Below are 21,662 nucleotides of genomic sequence, written 5' to 3'. Positions count from 1 at the left end.
CATGACATGAAGGGTCATACCATTGACTAAGAATATCCTTATATAGGATCAATGAAATAACCTCAACCTGTTGCTTGACATGCTCCACCGTGCAGCTTGTCGTACTTGCCACAATTGCTCCAACCCTCATAGGCCCTCGGATCTGGATGAGAAATCTTGGGCCTTCTAGCTTGGCCCTCTACTTGCGGTGTATATACCGGCCTCTACTTCCTTTAAATATCCAAATAAATCTCCCACTCTTGGGCTGTAGAGATCATGTCATCTAGAGTTTTTCAACCCAACAAACTCATGAAGTCATGGATTTCATCACTCGGCATGTTGTGGTCCCTCATCTTCTTCATCTCCTCATCAGCTACATAAAGTGGGACCAATAGAGATCTCTCTTGGAATTTGGTGGTGATCTTTGCCACACTCTCGGTGATTTGAAGAATGTCCTGGAACTCCCTAGCCAGCTCCTGCACCTCAATCACTGGTGCAAACTGAGCCTAAAAACACGTCACAAAATCCTCCCAAGTAATGAGAGCCATGGCCATAGATCCCAATGCGTGACCAACCTCCTCTCACCAGTTACGAGCTTGGTCCCTTAGAAGGCTGGATGTGAAGCCCATTTCCGACCCCTCAAGGTAGAAGCTCGTTCACTTAGTATTCTCCATGTAAGTGATCCTTTAGCGGCTAGCCATAGCCCAAAAGAACTCTAGGGATCCACAAGCCTTGAACTTCCTGAATGAAAGTGTTCGTACCCCTAACTGTCTTGCAATAATCTCAGCCCAAAAGGCCCCCGAGCACTCGTCTAGAAGCTCCACGATCCTATCCTTGATGGTACTGAAAATCATAAGGGTGGGCTCTATAATACTGCAAATAATCTCTGACGTGATGAACTCGCATATCCTCTCATCCATCGATTTCGAACCCGAGCTAGAACCGGAACCAAAACAAGAATCTCCTCCTCGAGTGGTCACCATACTGAAATTCAAACAGACAACAATCAAAAACAAAACTCAAAGGACCTACTATAACACAAGTTCCTTCGAATCTCCATTATTATCCTTGATTCGAGTACAAATCTTGTGCTTACAGTAGTACCTGCCCAGTACTACCTTCCACACCTATCCATACATTCCTCAAGGACCATCCCAAATCCTCTAAGTCACTCTAGTAAGGAAAATTACACAACTCGGAGATAACCAACATACACAACTTTCTACAACATTTCCTAAACTCTCTTAGGAATCCTCATCGAACTTGCTCCTACACTATAAGGAACTTCTACCTACATTATCGGTTGCCCTATGCATGCAAATTATACACAAAATGGATCACATAGACTGTTCAATAAATGATTCTACCCTAAGCCTACAACCAGACAAGGAATAGGAAATAAGTCCAAACAAATCATTCTAGGGCAATATGATCCTATTTCGTATAAAATTTTTAAAGCATACACCTAGAAATTAACTAATCCGTTATAAATCCCAAGTAATACATAACATCCAATTCCCCCCCTATATTATGAGGCATTACACAAATCACACAATTCTAGCATATGATTCTTGAAGGTATCATGTTGGGATCCTAAGTGTTGCATCTTTGGCTCGCTCCGTAGCCTAGTTTTATTACCAGTTTGGGCCTGTCCAACCGTGTTTATTTTTATTAGGGTTTAGTATTTAAGGTGCATGCATGCATCCTTTGTTATTATCGCTTTCATTATTACTCTCGTAGTTGTACTACAAACCCTAGCTCGCCTCTATAGTGGAAGTTCTTCATCGAGCTCTACTGAGGTGTGACTATTCATGAATCATTAAGCAATACTTTGATTCCATCTTGTGTTCACTATGTTTGTTTGTTTTTATTGATTAACCTGCTAAAGATCTAATCGATCTAAAAGTTCTCAACTCATCAATTGGTATCAGAGTAGGAGATTGTGTAATCCATACGCATCTCTTCTATTGAAGAAGATCTTAGGGTTTTTCCGTTTTGATCAATATTGTTGGAGCCGTCATCTGCTATTGACGTAGTTCTTTAATAGTCGATCTTACCCTAATGTTATTTACAAGTCTGATCTTAAGTAGGTTTTTGAACAAATGTCATCATGTCTAAGGAAGATTCTCAGACAAACCCAATCAATATCTCCAACAATATAGGATTGAAGAAAAGAATTCCTATATTATACACTCAAGATTATGAAGTCTAGACGCATCACTTCGAAGAATACGTGATTGGTTCAGAGGACAATAGATTCTTGATCTGGGAGGCGATTACTGTTGGTCCATTCGCTCACTCAAGCACTTCAAGAATTGTTAAAACTCAAAAGGAGTACAATCAACTCGTCAATGATGTGAAAGACTTACCCCAAGATGAGAAGGAAAAGTTTTAGTGCAATATCAAAGCTTTAACGATGATAAGTTACACTTTGCAATCGGACACGTTTCGGTTGGTAAGCTCATGCACAACAGCGAAAGAAATTTAGGATAAGTTGAAGGAACTATACTCTACGGATGAAGATCTTGAGCATTCAATCCAAACATTATTGCTCTCAGAATTTGGTGAATTCAAGCAAAAGTCCGAAGAGAAGCTTATTCAAGCCTTCAATCGCTTTAATCATCTCCTTAGTAAGATGATAAAGCATGGGATTGAAAAGAAAGTCATTGAAGAGAAGGTCACATTCATGAATGGCCTTACACCTAAATGGATGGCTGTGGTGTCTACTCATGAACAATTCAAAGCTTATTCTCTGGCAAAATTGGTGGGAATATTAAAGTCACATGAGAGTGCAATGACTAAAGAAACGAACGTGGTTTCTAGCATGGGGTCCTTGGCCCTAATCTCCAAAGGAAAGAATGCTGATGAAGAAGAAGAAGATTTAGATCTTTCTGAATATGATCTAACAAGTGAAGATTATGCTTTAATGGTGTCAAATCCCAAGAAGTTCATCATAAGAAGGTTCCCAGCTAATAAGAACCAAAACTAGTAGGGAAGCTACAGTGCCAAGAAAGCGAAGGATGAACCGAAGGGTGTTTCTCAGACCGAATAGCGAAAGAAGGAAGTAAAACTTGGTGGTGATTCAGGTTTTAATTTTCACTACTGTGGAGGCAAAAACTACTTTGCCAAAGATTTCATGTTGAGAAAAATGTTAGAGAAGAATGACGATGATAATGAGGAAGCGAACCTCATACGACGATTGGAGGAAATCAAGAAGATGAAAGTTGGATCTAATAACACTATGAATGCCCTTATTGTGCAGGGAAATACTATTGACGATGAGTTCAGCGGTGTTGAAGTTTGGTCCATAGATTCTGAAGATGAAGAAGTGAGGAAGCCCACTCATGGCAGGGCTTTGTTGGTGAAATAAGAGGATGTTGTTGTGACAACCCGATATTTCAACTCTATGTAATGACCTAAAAAGTCAAGTATTGTAACAACTTCTGATATAATGAAATTAACTTCGAAAATATTCAAAAATCTCAAATAAATTACCTACTATGTTGATAACATTAAACCGTGATCATACGTAAAAAGAACACCCAAATCTGACTTCGTATAAAGAAGTTATGATTTTCCAAGTTCGGCTTAGCAACAGACAGCTAAAAACTCGAAATGGAGATCGAACGACTTTTGGCCGGAATGACCTAAATGAGAATCGAAGGTCTCGGCAGTGGTTGTGCAATGGTAAAAAGTTTGGCAAAAACAGACGTTAGATAATGAAGTTATGAATTTCTAAAGAAATTTTCTTACCACGCCCTTTTAAAAATAAATAATAAAAATAATTTCAAAATTTGTCGACGGAATCTAAATGAAAGTTGTAGAGCATAATCTCACCTACGTGTGGATATAAAGAACATCGAAAACGGAGTTCGTATGAAGAAGATATGAATTTTTGAAGTTTATTAAATAATTAAAATATAAATTTTAGTTATAAGCCTTAGTATTATCCGAAGGCGAGTCATCAAATAGGGCCGAGTTACGCCCAACGTAAGCTCATACGCCCATCGTACTCAAGGCCTAGGCCTCGGATCGTCCACGTCACGCTCTATGCGAGGCTATTCCTCGTCCCATCCGAAGGTCCGAGGCAGTCGAGGAAGCGGTCATGCGTGACACACGCGTACGCCCAGCGTACCGAGGTGGTTCCCACTCCCTATAAAAGGGATGCGAGGGTTCCGAAGAAAAGGGCCATTCTCTCTCATTTCTCTTGCGTTGTTGCCTCGTTTTCCGTGCCCGTACTATCACAAAGTCCCAGTTTACTTGCTCAAGTCCCAAAAGCCGTTTGTACTCCCGAGATTCCTGAGAATCCTGAGAAAATTCGTTTTCCCGAGTAGAAATTCTGCCCGATTCTCATCCCGCCTTTTCCGACTTTTGAAGTGAGCTCATACCCCTATAATTTACACTTTAAAATGTTTTATAAATGTTTTTAGATGCTTTTAAGGGGGGATTACAAGTAAACCACTTGATTATTGGCGGGCATTTTATAAAGTTTCACTATACACTTTTTATCAACGGAATCATATGTGATTTATAACTATTATAGGGAAACTTTTGTATGCAAAATATATCTTGATAACATCATATCTTATGAACTGAAAAATATTGTTATATATGTATAAATCAAACACTCTGCTTATACTGTATGTATGTATGTCCATCTTAGGCACTACAAAAATTATACTTTTCATAACAAGTGAGTATTTCACTAGGGATTACTATGCAAACGAGTCACACTTTTAGAAAACTATAATAGGTATAGTTTTGTGAGAACATTATGAACTTTTACATAATGGAAACACTATTTCACGATGATACTTTCGCATACAAGAACAAACGAACATTTTCATACGTAAATCTGTTTTATACTAACTTTTGTGAGACATTAACTTCACGTACGTTCGAGTACACATTTCAAGTCCTATATTATACACCAGAATCCCTTAGAGGGGGAGCATGGTGTTTGTGTATAGATCTATACGGGCTTGACAACCCCGCGCCCTGACTGTTAGCTACAGTACACCATTTGGGGTGACAAACGTCAGAACATTCCAACGCCTGAAGAACGTTGTGTATAGGCAATTCTAGTCACTAGCATGGTTATAAAACTCACATGGAGTATTAAAAACACATTGATTTATGGGGTTTTTCAGACGTATTGGAAATTTTATACGTGCATACATTTTCTAGAAACAAACATTGGTCTTGATAGAAGGCTACATTTATGCTAGTAGAAAATATGGGATTTTCTAGGAACAAACAAACAAAAACAAAACATTTCATTTCATACAAACATTGTCATTTAATACTTATGAAACTCACTAGCTTAAATGTTGATCTACTCTTTCAAAAGTACTTGTAAGTTCCAGGGATTCAGTAATTATAGGTAACAAACAGCTTTTGAAGAAGGGACGCTGAGGCGCCAGTTTAAATTCATATTTTGGGCATCATATTGTAATTGGTTTTAAACATGTACCTTTTAACAATGTAAACTTTTAATTATATATATGATGGTTGTATTGCTTTCTTTACTATGTATTTATTTGTTACGTTACCACATGAAGTCATCCGCCCCCGAACGTTTTCCACCGTTCCGGTTTGGGGGTGTGACAGTTGCAGTAAAGTGTCTAATGGTGACCTCTGGGGTGTCACAAATAAGAGGCTATACTACTGATGGGGGACTAGATGAAGCAAAAGAGCGAGAAGACAGATGTTTTGCAGTGAAACATGTTAGTGAGTAGATCAATGAATGCGATGAGTTGATCAAGAAGGTAAAATCTATTCTTGTTTCTTTACAAATCCCCATCACAAACTATGAAAAAGAACTAAATGGATTAAAGTATAAATTTTCTAGTATAAGTGGTAGTTTAACTCAAACTCGCGTTACAAACTCTAACCTAACTAATCAAATCAGCAGGGTATCATCGAAGAGTGAGGAAAGGCGTATGTGGATTGAGCAGAAGGAAAAGGAGTTGATTAGGTCTAATGATGAAACAATTTATTTTCAAAGAGATAATTTAAATCTTCTAAAACAATGGAAGGTTTTCTGTTTGATTGCTAAACGATTATATTCCAACATTACTCAATTGCATCTTGATTGTGAAATAGGGAAGAAGACACGTCATATGATTGTACCCTTCCTTGAGTTAAAGGAGGATGAAATCGATGATGATGCATATAATTGTGAAAACGTCGTTTCTTCTCATGATATCTCTCCCGCTTACAAAATTGGTCTTGACAAAATAGAGTCCTTCATAAAGTCAAAAGATATTAAGGACATGCTCAAAATTTTGTTGAATGAAAATGAAAAATTAAAAATCAAAACCAAAACTGTACAGAAATTTTACTCTTTGAATGCCAAGTTGAGTTCAGAAAATAAAATTGATATTGAAAACACTTCTGAATTCAATGAGGATGATGATATGAGTGAAGTATCTATAGAAGATGAGGTGGATTGTTCCGAATTTGTCAATAGCGAACCCGAAACCAACAAAAATCTTATTTCTGAAAATTATGTTGAGTTCGCTCGTTTGTCCAAAGACAAGACCAAAGTCCTCAAGGAAAAGGTTGTTATATATCAAAAGTTACAGAAAACTCCAAATCAAGTTTATACAGTTAAAGGAGTTACTCAACAACAAACAGTCGAACTGACAGCATTAGTAGAAGAAGATAATGTCGATGGTTGTGATGAGTTTTTCTGGTCAGGACCGATTGATAACGTCGATGAAACAGTGGGTCTATCTAGGAAAACATCATGGACGGTTAAAGGTAGGTATGTGGCAGAACCACTTAATAAACCTACACACTTTGATTTGCCAAGCACAAGTGGAACCAAAATTCCTTCAAGCGAATCGGATATGGTGTCAAGCGAAACCTCTTTGCTAAGGAGCGAAACTCATGCTCAAAGACCAAAGCAAAAGGCCAACATCCACAAAACTCCAAAACAGGTGTTAGAAAGAAAGCATCAACATAATTTGAGATACAAGAAGAATCTCACTAAAAGGAAACAGTTTTGGCGATCTCAAAACCCTAATTATGCTCGCTATGAAAAGACCACTAAGTCAAAGGTAGAAGCAAAAGCAAACTCAGCTTCTCGCGCTCAACATAATGAAAACAAACGAAAACAGATTTTTGGTCCACAAAAGAATAGCAACCAAAAGAGGAGTTTCGGTCCCTAGACGGATGACAACCGAAAAGGAAGTTTCGGTCCTCAAGGTGAGAGAAACCGAAATGAAGGCTTCAGTCCTAGACCAACCAATGAGAAGAACTGAAAGAAAGGTAGTTTCGACTCTCAACCAAGTAAGAGCAATGACCAAAAGCTTAATTCTGCTCCCAAGTCCCATCTTTCTCATTCTCACTCTCACTCACAGAATGATCGAAAGGGAAAGGAAAGCTCTTTCCAGAAAACGACAAGAAGACGACATTTAAACCCAAAGTAGAGAACCGAAAGTCTGTTAACGTCAAATTCACAAATCCAAAAAATGCACCTAAAGTACTCGAATCTAATAAAATCAAAGTTTTCACCATAAAAAGAAAAGATGAAGCAACATTAATAAAAAGAAATTTTTTATTTGATGTTTCTATTACAATTCCCTGTTCTGTAAAAGGCTCACAAGGACCCAAGAAACTTTGGCTTCCTAAATATTCTTAATTTTTGCAGGTTATGCGTGACGAGCAGTTCGACGATGAATGGTACATAGATAGTGGTTGATCGCGTCACATGACATGAAGAAGGGAAGAGCTGAGGGAGTTTCGGTCCTTTAAAGATGGTGGAAGTGTCAAGTATGGTAATAATTCTTTTGGCACGATCAAATGTTATGATATGATTACCAATGGTGATTTCACGATACGAAAGGTGACGTATGTGTAAGGCTTACAACACAACCTTATAAGTGTTTCTCAACTGGTGGTTGGTATCGGGTTAAAAGTTTCGTTCAATAACGAAGAAAGAACAACATTCTACTGAAATCGAAGCGAAAAGGAGAGATGTACCCTCTAAATCTCAATCCCATACGTGGAAAACCAGTTTTTTGCTTGCTAATGAAAGCTGGCTTTGGCACCGAAGACTCTCCCATCTCAATTTTAAAGACATCAACAAGCTAGTGCTTGCGGATCATGTTCGAGGTCTTCCTATTCTGAAGTTCCACAAATAACACTTGTGTACTACGTGTGAAATGGGAAAGCAAAGTTGACAGAGTCATCCTTCTCGAGTCAATACAAAAGTTATTGAACCACTATAATTACTTCACATTGATCTATGAGATCCATCTTCAATCGAGAGCATTGGTGGTAACAAGTATATACTTGTAATAGTGGATGACTTCTCTCAGTTTACTTGGGTGTTCTTTTTGAGGCAGAAATCAGAGGCCACTCACAAGCTTAGACTCTTTATCAAGCAGGTAGAAGTTCAACTACGAAAGGTAGTTCGAAACATAAAAAGCGACAACGGGTTTGAGTTCAAAAACAAAGACTTTGAAGATTTTCTTGTAGAGAAGGGGACAACTCACAACTTCTCGGCTCCATATACTCCATAACAGAATGGAATTGTCGAAAAGCGAAACCGATCTTTGTGTGAAGCCGCCCGAACCATGCCTAGCATTGCTTCTCTACCTCTATACTTCTGGGCTGATGCCATTGCTGCTGCTTACTATACGCAGAACAAATCTTATATCAACAAACGTTTCTCCATCACTTCTTATGAGATGTTGAAAAACTGAAAGCCTAATGTAAAGTTTTTCCATATGTTCGGTTCAAGATGCTTTATCTTCAATTCAAAGGAGCACTGAAACAAGTTTGATGTCAAAATAGACGAAGGAATCTTTCTGGGTTATTCCTTAAACTCCAAAGCATATAGGGTTCTGAACAAGCGTTCAAAGAAAATTGAAGAGACCTATTATGTTACCTTCGATGATAACTACGTCAAGAAACTGAAGATAACCAAAGGTTCTATGGAGGAAATATTTCCAAAATCTGGTCAAGTTACGGTATCGATTTCAAGCCTCTTTGAGCAATACATGCTGCTATTTGATGAACCAGAAAAGGCTATTCACTCTAAATCCAAAGCTGCAGACAACAAGGTAGACAACTTGAAGAAGATAATCGATGATGCTGCAAAGAAAATGGAAGATGAACAACCGATAACAAGAGAACAGCTGACACAAGCGAAACTCCAAAAGATAGTTCGCATATTCAGGGGGAGGGTTCGTCTTTTCCAGATAACCAAGATCCTCTATTCCAGGGGAAGAGCCCATCATCATCATCACCAACCGAAAGTCAAGTCCAAAGGGAGATTTTTGAGCCCGAAGCTGAGGAAGTATCATCATTCGAGGGAGAGAATGCAAATACAAACGATGATGAAACTCAGTCAGAATTCGAAGAAGAAGTGAATGCTAAACTGGATCCCTCATATGATCCTAATTACCCTCCTCTTGCCAAATGGACCAAAGATCATCCACAAACACAAATTATTGGTGAATCAACAAAAAAGGTTCTCACACAATCACAACTAAAAGCAAAACAAACTGCACTATTCTCTAAAGTGAAATTCTGCATGTTTAATTTGTTCGTCTCCAAGGTTGAACCGAAGACGATCAACACTGCACTCGATCATTCTAATTGGGTACAGGAGATGCACGATGAACTCAATGAGTTCGAGCGAAATAAAGTGTGGAGACTGATTCCAACACCAAAGGATGCTTCTGTGGTTAGACTAAAGTGGGTTTTCAGGAACAAGAAAGATAAGGAAGAAAATGTGATTCGCAACAAGGCAAGATTGGTTGTGAAAGGTTACTGTCAAGAAGAAGGCATAGATTACGAAGAGACCTTCGCTCTAGTAGCAAGGCTAGAATCGGTTCGTATTTTTCTCACCTATTCTGCACACAAGAACTTTGAAGTATACCAAATGGATGTGAAGTGTACCTTCTTAAATGGAGAACTGGAAGAGACAGTGTATATAGAGCAACCACCGGGTTTCGTGAATGAGAAATATCCAAATCACTGCTACATTCTGGAAAAGGCAGTCTATGGTCTCAAGCAAGCACCAAGGGCATGGTATGAAACGCCACCTAGATTTCTCAAAATGTCAAAGTTTCAACAAGGTTCGGTTGACCCAACTTTCTTTCGTAAAAAAGAGGTTGACCACCTTATGGTCGTTCAAATTTACATTGATGATATCATCTTCGGTTCCACCAATCCAGGCTTAACAGCTGAATTTAGGAAGTTGATGGAGACTAAATTTGAAATGAGCTCAATGGGTCCTATTAACTTTTTCCTTGGCTTGAACATTAGACAGGGACCCGAAGGCATTTTTATTAATCAAGAGGCTTACACGAAGACCTTGCTTGCAAAGTTTGGAATAATGGGAAATTCGAAAGTAAAGGTTCCTATGGCATTGGCACGAACTTAACACCTTCTCTAGACAAACGGGATGCTGACATGACCCTCTATCGCCAGATGATAGGGTCCCTAATGTATCTAACAGCAAGTCGACCAGATATAATGTTCTATTCTTGTTATTGCGCTAGGTTTCAAGCTAATCCATGTGAACCTCACCTGCTAGCTGTGAAGAATATATTTGGATACCTGAAGCGAACCTCTTCTCTTGGTCTATGGTACCTAGCCAAATCAGGGTTATTTGTTTAAGCATTATCAGATTCTGATCTAGGATGATTTGGACTGGACCGAAAGAGTACCACTAAAGGATGCCAATTTATGGATGGAAAACTTGTTAGCTGGCATTCAAAGAAACAAACTTGTGTGTCTCTCTCTACAGCCGAAGCAGAGTACATAGCTGCATCATCGTGCACATCTCAGGTTGTTTGGATACAAAGTCAACTTCGAGACTATGGCCCGAACATGAAGAAAATCCCACTATATTGTGACTCAGAGAGTGCAATTAGGATTTGTCATAACCCAGTGCAACACTCAAACACGAAACACATTGCACTGAGGTATCACTTTATCAAGGATCATGTGGAAGAAGATAATGTAGAAATTCATTTTGTTAGAACCACTGATCAATTGGCTGACATCTTTATTAAGGCCTTGCCTGAAGCAAGTTTTAATGAAATACTACAAGGCTTAGGAATGATGGAAGTTGAATCTGTACCGAAATCACTTTCGCCTCAATAAAAGTTGGAAGCGAAATAGAGCGAACGCTCGGTCCATTTTGGAATTGGTTCTTCCGGGACCCGAAATGAACCAAACACTCGGTCTATTTCAGGTTCGGTCCTACCGGGCTCGGTTCGCCTCTTAACTCCAAGTAATGGTTTTAGTTGTATAGTATGTATATTTTATTTTTGTTGGCATAATGTACCTTAATGATCGATAGATTCAAACAAATAAACAATAAACGAAACAATAAGAACACAAGAATGATTTGAACGATTTTGAATGATTAAACTTTAACACCCCAGAAGAGCTCGACAAAGAACTTCGACTGTAGATGTGTTTAGGGTTACAATACAATACGATAATCAAAACTTCTAGCGTATTAAAGGCATACATGCATGCACTATTTATAATACTACATTAACCCTAATCACGGGTGGACAGGCCCAAACCGGATATGCAAAATACCAGCCCATGACGCAACACATAATACTCAACAATCTCCCCCTTTGCGTCAATGGAGCCCAGAGCTCAGTTCGGTTGAGCTATTACCGACTTCTTCACAGTCTTGAACACACCTGGTATAATCGCCAAAAGATTTTGTCTGAAAGTAATATACCACTAGAGCATGTCTGTGAAGTTCTTCTTATCTGACTCGGAATTCGCCTTGCACCAATGAATAATATTTATAATGTGCTCTAGGCAATCAGCAGAGAACAAGTGTTTGTCTACCAGAGAAAACAAAAACTTTTCCCCTTTGGCTCTTGTAAACATAACCGTCAGGTGAGCAGAATCGATTTGACCGAGAGTCATTTTGTTGATGTCTCATGGCTTCGCAGTTGGCTTCACCATCGGTTTCTTTCTCAGGACATTGGCCACTTCCTGATCCATTTTTGCTACCTTGTGGATATACCAATCTATCATTCGTTTTAGATGCTCCAGAATCGTTCCATACTCCTTTGAATTGGTAAGCAGAATATTGAAGAGCAGGATCCAATCATGTGGATTCAGGTTAGGAAGGTCTGAAAGGGAGATAACCAACACCGAGTTATCAAGACCTCATGTTATCTTGAAAGATATGTTGATAAATTTCCCTGCAAGCGATGGCTTCAGTACCTTGACAGTAATAATCTTCTGTGCACTCCAGGTCAGATACTGAGGCTGACCGAACTTGAGCTAAAATGAACAGTTCACGGACTACCTGAGGATGAGGAGAGGGAACTTCAACAATTGAATCGAAGTAGTGAAAAACGAATGCCTTGCGGGTTATAGGCATATCGAACTGTGAATCCCTTGTATTATCACAGTCAAAAGAAGTCACAGGTTCCAACCAAAGTGTGCTTGGAGACTCTATGGCTTCTTTGATCAGTGTCTCCTTAGTCCACGGAGGGAACAACATCTTCTTGCAACTTAGTGCATCATCCTCTTATTTCTTTTTCTTCTCTATTTCCTCAGCTTCCTTAGCAACCCGAAGGGTTTCATAAATCTCTGCATCCCTCTTCTTGCATTTCAGGATCTCGGAGATAGTTTCTTGATCCTCATCACTTTCATCGTGTTCACCAATAACACGCTTTTTCTTCTCTTTGATACCAGAACCCGAAGCTAAATTATCCTTCGGTTTAGTTTTGACCTTCAGTTTAAGTGGAATTGGTTGTTGCTTTTCTTCTTCTCCCCCTTGTTTTGGAGGAAGAATTCTCTTTGAAGCACCCTTCATTTCTCGTAAGAGTTCAAGTGAAGGAAGGAGTTTGGAGGTTAGATGATAGCGAATGGTGAGCATTAGAATACAATCATGAGCTTGAATCACGTTGTGTAGCTGTGATAGAACATCACCAGCAAAACTGCGAAACACAGCTCTTTTTCTTTTTAGCAAGGAGATTTCACATTCTGCTTTGGCTAGGTCAGCTTTCTGTACTGCATTGATGGCAGACTGTTGGGTAAGATCCTCTCGGAGTTGCCTTTCGAGTAGAAGATCAGCTGTGAGCTTTTCAAACCGAAGGTCAATGGAAGACAAGAAATTCTTGTTATCAACAGAGATATCGGAATGGACAGTCTCAAACTTTGTCTGTTCGGCTTGAAGGGATTGAGAAAGCAAACCGATTGACTCTGTGACCTTGGCAGCATTTGAATCAGCATGACCCTTGAAAGAGTCAAGAAAACCTAGGAGTCACAGAGAAGATCTTTAACCTCAGAGGTGGCTCTTTTGCACATTGAAGTAGAATCATCCACAGCCGCAGTACATTTATCAGTGGATTCAGTATATTGATGAAGGGTTCTATCCACGAATGCTTTGAGAACAACATCATTGTACTTTTTGGTGGAATCGATCAGTGTATCAAGTTTTCCATGAAGACTATCGATTTGTTGCTTGGTTGCAGGAGTAGATTAATCTTCCTCACTAGGGATTTGGTAGGGGCTATAGTAAGTAGAATCAAATTCAAACTCAGCTCCTCCAGGAACTGGATTAGAATCAGCAGAAAGAGTTGGGGAAATTGGCTTAGTTGTGACTTTAGGGGGTTCTTCAGTCTTCACCCCACATCAGATGTGTTGACGTTGACAAAAGGATCTGTGGTAGAGGTGATGATAGGAGTTGGTATTAAAGCAGTGATAATGGGAGGAGAAGTAACAAGTGGTGGTAAAGCCATTGTTGAAGCAGGTTGAGATACAGGTGGAGGTGGAACCGAATCTTGGACTGTTGTCTTCGGTGGAGAGGAAGGGAGTGTAGGAACATAACCATCGACAACTTCCACCGGAGTTGGAGGTCGAGGAGGTGTATTACCCCTGGGTGAACCTTCATGTTGCTCTTCCTCTTCTTCACCTACAGACTGCTCTTGTTTCTATTCAGAATGTGAATGTGACGGAGTTCGTGTTCGGCGAGCCATTTTCTTGACTTTCTTGGGTGCAAAGGAATCACCCTTGTCAGCTTTTTGTTTCTTTGCCTTAGTCGGTTTGGAAGAGGGTTCTTCAGTTGCTTTTTTCTTGACAACTGCCTTCTTTCATCACTTTGAAGGTTTCTCCACCTCGTCCAACACAGCTTGCATCTCTAGAGTTAATTGACGAGGACTCTTGGGAGGAAGCAATTTATAATCAGAGATAAGTTTTCTTTCCTGAGAGACAGATCGGTACATGGTTTCCGGAATTGAGTCGTTGTGCAAAAACTTGGTTAGATCAGACATAATAATCTTTTTGGTATGAAAGGAGGAAATAGAGGGAATTAGAGAATCCTTCATGACTCATACATTGAGGGATGTTATAGCCCATTGTGCAACGATGGTCCAAAACCGTCCACATGAAATTTCAGAGTGTCTGGTTGAAGAAGACAGACTATATACCAGTTGGGACCAGAGCACGGACCCGTAGTCCAGGTTAATCCCATTGTAGATGTCATACATTATCGTCACAAAGCAATTATTTAACCCATCAGAGCCACCAACACGTTCAGCCAAACCTTTGTGAAGAAGGGTGAGAAACCCATTCCATTGTGGAGGTAGGAAAGACTTCTTGAACTTGGTGAAGGATGTAAGGACCTCTGTGTAGCCCATCTCGTAGAACATCGAGAACTGTTGAGTTGTTGTGATGAAGTCCGGTGAGATGACGGAGGCATCGACTGCAAGCCCTAGAAGAGAGCAAAATCGTCCTTTTGAAATCGAAGCTTTGTGAGAATGAATTTGAAAGTAGATGCGCTCGTTGATTTTATCGTAATTTGTTGTGGAGTAAACTTGAGACAAGAGGGACATGGGAACAGATTCCACTTGAGTTAGAGCGATGATGAGAGGGGAATACTTTAGACATTCTACTACTTGAAGCATGTAATGATCATACAGGAATAGAGTCATCTGAATGATCATATTCTGGTTGGGCTTGATCGAAAGCAAGGATGACGACGTCGTTTGATCCTGAAGAGATGAAGAATCCGCCAATGTAGAGCTTAGTGAAGAAGATGAACAGTTGTTAGAAAGCGCCGGTTTGGTTGAGAGAAGTGGAATGTGATAAATGGTACAGTTGAACTAGAATCCCTTTATATACAATTTCCATGAGATAGAAAGATCATCTATAATGATGAAACGAACTCTGAAAAAGCGCCTGGAAAAGCAGGATTTGACAGCTTGGTTTTCCCCAGATACATAGCATGCGGCGAAGGTTTAGGAGCCGCTTCGACTTCACGCGCCCAATTTTGAACTTATCCACAGACACGTTGGAACGTTGCATCCATTCAACTTCTTGAATCCATTACTCATTTAAAATACAGAGTCCCTTATCACTTTCATAAGACTGTTTAATTTTTAGAACCGAAAGTGAAACCACGCATAATTGTCACGAACTAGAGTTTTGGAAAATCAGAAAGATTTTCGTTCATTAGTGTGCCAACAGATAAGAAATAAAGCAAACAAGTGTATGGGATGTGAGTGATGTCAAATGTGACATAAAGCTGAGTATCCCGGGCATGAATCTCTTCCTTCAAAGTCAAGAGAGACTTGAAGTGCTTGTGTGGTTTCTCGTGGGAATACGATCAAATGTTTGTTAAGAAACATTGAAAGGCTTCTTTTTAATCATAGGCTTTAGAGGTGGCTAAGCTTCAACCGAATTTCGATGCTTGATATAAGACCGAACGTTGGAAGAAGTACTTGTGAGACCGATGTGGTATGTTGAACAAGTAGATTTCATAGGTTTTGAAGTAACAGAATTTAGAGTAGAAATCTCAAAAACAAAAACTAAACTAGATCTTTTGGGAAGAAATCTGTTAGTGTTAGACAATTTCATAAAGATCACACAAGAAAATAAAATGAGACTTCTATAGGTAACAAGTTAAAGTTTGAATATCAAAATTCACTGTCAATTCAGTATTGGTGTTGGATTTAGGGTCTCACTTAGCACGTAGTGTACATATCTAACATCATAAACACAGATTTTGTGTAACCGTGAACCTCAGTGGTAATTCCTGAGAGTCTCAAGGGTTACATTGATGAAACGAAAGAAGATGAAGAATATAGAGGAGGTGGTTAAAGAGCTGAATGTACCCCTGCTTTTAAAGAGTGACATAGCAGAAAAAATCTTAACTCATTTGAGAAGAGTAGGGTAGCTCAGGACTTGAGTGAATGGTACAGCCTAATTGGGAAGAAACGATAGGTATAAATCGAATCATTAAGGCCTCACTCAAATTTTTTAAGAGGATTTAGACTACATGCAGCAGCATGCTTCTAGGGACACCTAGCTAGTTCATAGTGAAGATTGACATACCTGCCCCTCTACGAGTTCATAAGCTTTCATGGCCCTTAACACCTAGTAAGGAAGAAGAGAGAAACAAACAACACAAAAACGAACAAACAAAAAAAACAAAAAAAAAGATAAAAAAGATAAAACAAAAATAAAATCTTTTTGAAATTTTGTATTTTCTGATAAATAAGGAAAATAATAGAAGAAAAAAAAACTTTAAAACATCTTAGAAATAAAAAAAATAATTACGGATGAAAAAGAAAAAAAATTAAGTGCAAAAATATACAGCCGAACCTTCACCTTAAATAATAGAAGCCAAATAAACTGAGCGATCATTTCATTTCAATCCCCAAAAATTAAGGAGCCAAAATAAGCATTCGGTTCATTTCGGTCCCCTAAAATTGCGGAGCCGAAATAGTCCGAACGATCGGTTCATTTTGGTTCCCAAAAATTATTGAGCCGAAATAAGCAGAGTGTTCGGTTCATTTCGGTTCCCTAAAATTAAGGACCTGAAACAGACCGAGCAATCAGTTAATTTTGCTTGCCTAATTTTCCAGTGAGATGTTTGAGGATTCGGTACCTACTCTGCTTCCATCATACCCAAACCTTGCAAAATTTTATTGAATCTTGCTTCTGGTAATGCTTTAGTGAAAATACCTACAAGTTGATCTGAGGACTGTACGAAATGGACTTCCACATTGCCATCTTCAACATGGTCCTTGATGAAGTGGTACCTAAGTGCAATATGCTTTGTCTTTGCATGTTGTACCAGATTGTGACAAATTCTTATCACACTTTAAGAATCACAATAAAGCGGAATCTTCTTCATACTCAGTCCATAGTCTCTAAGTTGACTTTGTATCCAGACTACTTGTGAAGCACACGAACCGGCAACTATGTATTCTACTTTGGCTGTTGAGAGAGACACACAAGTTTGCTTCTTGGACTGCCAGCTAACTAGTTTACCATCAAGGAACTGGCATCCTCCAGTTGTGCTCTTTCTATCTAGACCACAGCCACCCAGATCAGCATTAGAAAAGGCTTGAACAAAGAATCTAGATTTAGCTGGATACCAGAGACCGAGCGACGAGGTACGCTTCAAATATCGAAAAATATTCTTCACCGCCATCATGTGAGGTTCTCTAGGATTAGCTTGAAACCTGGCACAATAACAGACAAAAAACATAATGTTCGGTCTACTTGCAGTTAGATACATGATAGAGCCTATCATTTAACGATACAGAGTCATATCTACAGCAGGCTTTTCCATAGATGGTGTTAACTTGGTGCCAAACGCAATAGGAACCTTCACCTTTGAGTCTCCTATCATTCCAAATTTTGCCAATAGATTCTTCGTGTAAGCCTCCTGGTTAATAAAAATACCTTCTGATCCTTTTCTTATATTCAACCCAAGAAAAAAGTTAATTGGACCTATTGCGCTCATTTCAAATTTAGTCTCCATCAGTTTCCAGAATTTAGCCGTTAAGTTGGGATTCGTGGAGCCGAAGATGATATCATCGACATAAATTTGAACTATCATTAGATGTTCGCCTTATTTCTTGCAAAAGAAGGTTGGGTCAACCGAACCTTGCTTGAATTTAGACAATTTTAGAAAGCGAGTTAAAGTTTCATACCAGCCCTTGGTGCTTGTTTCAGTCCATACACAACTTTATCTCATACATAGCAATCATCGGGGTATTTCTCATTCACGAACCCTGGTGGTTGCTCAACATACACCGTTTCTTCTAGTTCTCCATTCAGGAAGGCACATTTCACGTCCATTTGAAAAACTTCGAAGTTATTATGAGCAGCATATGCTAAAAAGATTAGAACCAATTCCAATCTGGCTACAGGAGCGAAGGTCTCCTCATAGTCTACTCCTTCTTCTTGGCAATATCCCTTTACCACCAGCCGGGCCTTATTCCTTATAACATTGCCTTCTTTATCCATCTTGTTTCTGAAGACCCACTTTAATCCAACCACAGAAGCATCCTTTGGTGTGGGTATTAGTCTCCAAACACGATTGCGTTCAAACTTATGAAGTTCATCTTGCATAGCCTGTACCCAATCAGCATGATCAAGTATAATGTTGACTATCTTTGGTTCGATTTTAGAGACAAATGAATTAAACATGTAGAATTCAACTTGAGAAAATAATGCAGTTTGCTTCGCTTTCAACTGAGCTCGTGTGAGAACCCGTTCGGATGATTCACCTATTATCTGTGTTTGAGCATGATCTTTAGTCCATTTTGTGAAAGGAGGGTAGTTCGGGTCATAAACAGGGTTCAACTCTACATTAATCTCTTCTTCAAATTCTGATTGATCGTCTTTGTCATTTGTATTTGCATTCTCCCCCTTAAATAGCGAAGTGTGTTCCTTTTTAGGTTCGAGATCCTTCCCCTTGGTTGGAGTTGGATTCTCTTGCTTGGTTCTATGAGACACAGATGAGCCCTCCCCCTCGAATATTGCGTTGTGATTTGGAGGTTCATTCGAGGGTTGATCACCAGTTTGGTTTGAATGATCCTTTGCCATGTCTTTTGCAGCATCTTCGATGATCTTTTTCAAATGGTCGACTTTGTTGTCTGCGGCATTCGCCTCTAAATGTATATCTTTTTCTGGTTCATCAAATAACCTCGTATATTCTTTAAACAAATTTGAAATAGGAACCGATACCCATAGCACTTTCTTTTTCATGAACTTTCTTTATGTAGATGTCATCAAAGGTCACGTAATAGGTTTCCTCAATATGTTTGGAGTGTTTATTCAGAACTCTATAAGCCTTTGAAGTGAGTGAATAGCCTAGAAAGATTCCCTCATCCGCTTTAACATCGAACTTGTTTCGGTTCTCTTTAGAGTTGAAAATGAAGCATCTGGAACCGAACATGTGAAAGAACTTGAGATTGGGTTTTCGGTTGTTCAGAATCTCATACAGAGTGATTGAGAATCGCTTGTTAAGTAAGGATCTGTTTTGAGTATAACAAGCAGTAGCAACAGCATCAGCCCAGAAGTATAATGGTAGAGAAGCGAAGCTCAACATGGTTTTGGTTGCTTCACATAGGGATCGGTTTCGTCTTTCAACGATTCCATTCTGTTGTGGAGTGTAGGGAGCAGACAAGTTGTGAGACACTTCCTTGTCGGCCAGAAAATCTTCAAACTCTTTATTTTTGAATTCAAGCCCATTGTTTTTTCTGATGTTCCTTACCACTTTTCTTAGCTGCAGTTCAACTTGCTTGATGAACATCTTTAACTTGGGAGTCGCTTCTGATTTCTGTTTAAGAAAGAATACCCAGGTGAAACGTGAAAAATCATTTACTATAAAAATAATGTACTTAATAACACCGATGCTTTCAATAGCTGAAGGTCCACATAAGTCAATATGTAGAGGTTCAAATGCTTCAACAATCTTAGTATTGATACATGATAGATGACTCTTTCTGCTCTGTTTACCCATCTCACATGTTGCGCACAGGTGTTCCTTATCAAACTTGAGAACTGGAAGTCCTCGAACATGATCACCAAGCACCAACTTATTGATATCCTTAAAGTTTAGGTACGAGAGACGTCAGTTCCATAGCCAGCTTTCATCCAAATTCGCCTTAGACAGCAGGCAAATCGCTGGTTTTCCTTTAATTGGAGTGAGGTTTACAGGGTACATCTCTCCTTTTCGTTCAGATTTTAACAAGACTCTTTTGGATTGCTTCTCGACAATTTTTGATCCTTCATCATCAAATGAGACTTTTAGTCCCGTACCCACAACCAATTGAGATATACTTATGAAGTTGTGCTGCAATCCTTCCACATACGCCACTTTTCAAATTGTAAACTCTCTGTTGGTTATCATTCCATATCATTTGATTGTTACATTAGAGTTTTTGCCATACTTCATGCATTGACCATCCTTAAGGGACCGAAACTCCCTTAACTCTTCCTATCTCCCTGTCATGTGACGTGAGCAGCCACTGTTTATGTACCATTCATCGTCGAACTGCTCATCACTGATAACCTGTAAAGTTAAGCAGATTTAGGAACCCAAAGTCTCTTGAGCCCTGGTGAGTTTTTCACAGAAAAAGGAACAGCAACAGATATATCAACAAGATAGGTTCCTTTTATGAGTGTGGTTTCATCTTTTCTTTTGATGGTGTACACTTTTATTTTATTTTTGTATTGTTTAAATTTCAATGTGTTACATGGTGTTGTAATGGTTGGAGTTCTTCTTGGATCCTTAGGGTTAGCTTCCTTTTTATTATGATTGACTACTGCTTTAGAATCAAGCTTTCCTTTCCCTTTAACATCCTTTGTTGAGTTAGGTTTCTGTTGGGAAGAACCGAGACTTGACCTTCGGTTCTCAGTTTTTGTGTTGGGACCGAACCATGAAGTTCGGTTCTAAACTCAGTTATTGAAACCAAAATTGGATGTTCAGTTCTATCCTTTGGAGTCGGAACAGAGACTGGATGTTTGGTTTTGATATTTGGAGTAGTAAGAACTAGGACTAAAATTATTCTTTCTTTTGATCTCCGGTTTATCATTTTCTACAACAATAGCTTCTTTCTTTGAGGGAACATAGTTGGGATTTTGAGATTTCCAAAACCTTTTTTGCTCACTCAGATTCTTCATGTACCTCTAATTTCTTTGGTGTTCCTGTTCAGCTAACTCCTTCTAAGATTTATGGATGTTGAAGCTTGATTTCTGCTTCTCTTTTTGAGCTTCGGTTGAGTTTGAAGACATATTTGAAGTCTTCTTTGATTCTTCCAGTTTCTTTCCTAGTTCTTCAGGTATATCTTTGGTTCCACTTGTGCTTGGTTTATCAAACTTTAAGGGTTTGTTTATTGGTTCAGCAACATATCTGCCCTTTACCCTCCAAGAGGTGTGCTCTGACAGACCCACAGTCTCATCTATATTATCGATAGGAGCAGACCAAAAATAGTTGTCACTTCCTTCAGCATTGTCTTTGTTAACCAGGATTTTTAGTTCAGCTGTTTGTTTTCCAGTGACCCTTGTGACAGCGTAAACCTGATTTGGCACAGTTTGAACCTTTTGGTAAACCACCGCTTTTTCTTTGAGTTTCTTTGACTTATCCCTTGACAAACATGCATATTCAATGGAATTTTCAGATATTAGAGGTTTCTTGTTTTCACTTTTCATGAACTCAGAGCAATCAACTTCGTCTTCCACCAAAATTTCAATCATCTCACTCTCCTCATCAAATTCAGACGTATTTTCTACATTCATTTTATGTTCGGTTATTAATTTTGAGTTTGAAGAGTCAAATGATTGTAAGGTCTCTATCTTGATTTTCAGCTTATCATGTTCGTCTAAAAGGCTTTTAAGCATGCATTTGTGTTCTTTTTAGTCAATGAAAGACTAAA

General features: G+C 39.0%; 2 protein-coding genes across 2 annotated transcripts; one reads left to right on the top strand and one right to left on the bottom strand.

The window, feature by feature from the left end:
• The first annotated feature begins 8,924 nt into the window (after window positions 1-8,924).
• LOC145095901 (uncharacterized) lies at window positions 8,925-10,511 on the top strand. The gene is made up of 3 exons (XM_079033714.1): window positions 8,925-9,053; window positions 9,170-9,826; window positions 10,500-10,511. Exons 1-3 carry the CDS (start codon window positions 8,925-8,927, stop codon window positions 10,509-10,511), a joined length of 798 nt encoding a protein of 265 aa, XP_078889840.1.
• Window positions 10,512-17,970: 7,459 nt separating this feature from the next.
• LOC145095900 (uncharacterized) lies at window positions 17,971-18,990 on the bottom strand. Its single transcript, XM_079033713.1, has one exon. The coding sequence runs from the start codon at window positions 18,988-18,990 to the stop codon at window positions 17,971-17,973; it is 1,020 nt and encodes a 339-aa protein (XP_078889839.1).
• Window positions 18,991-21,662: the final 2,672 nt, after the last annotated feature.

This window comes from Lactuca serriola, chromosome 3 (genome assembly GCF_051521515.1).
Source record: "Lactuca serriola cultivar US96UC23 chromosome 3, Lser_US96UC23_V15, whole genome shotgun sequence".
Taxonomy (NCBI): Eukaryota; Viridiplantae; Streptophyta; class Magnoliopsida; order Asterales; family Asteraceae; genus Lactuca; species Lactuca serriola.
Note: the sequence above shows the minus strand (reverse complement) of the source record. Positions and strands in the feature narration are given on the sequence as shown.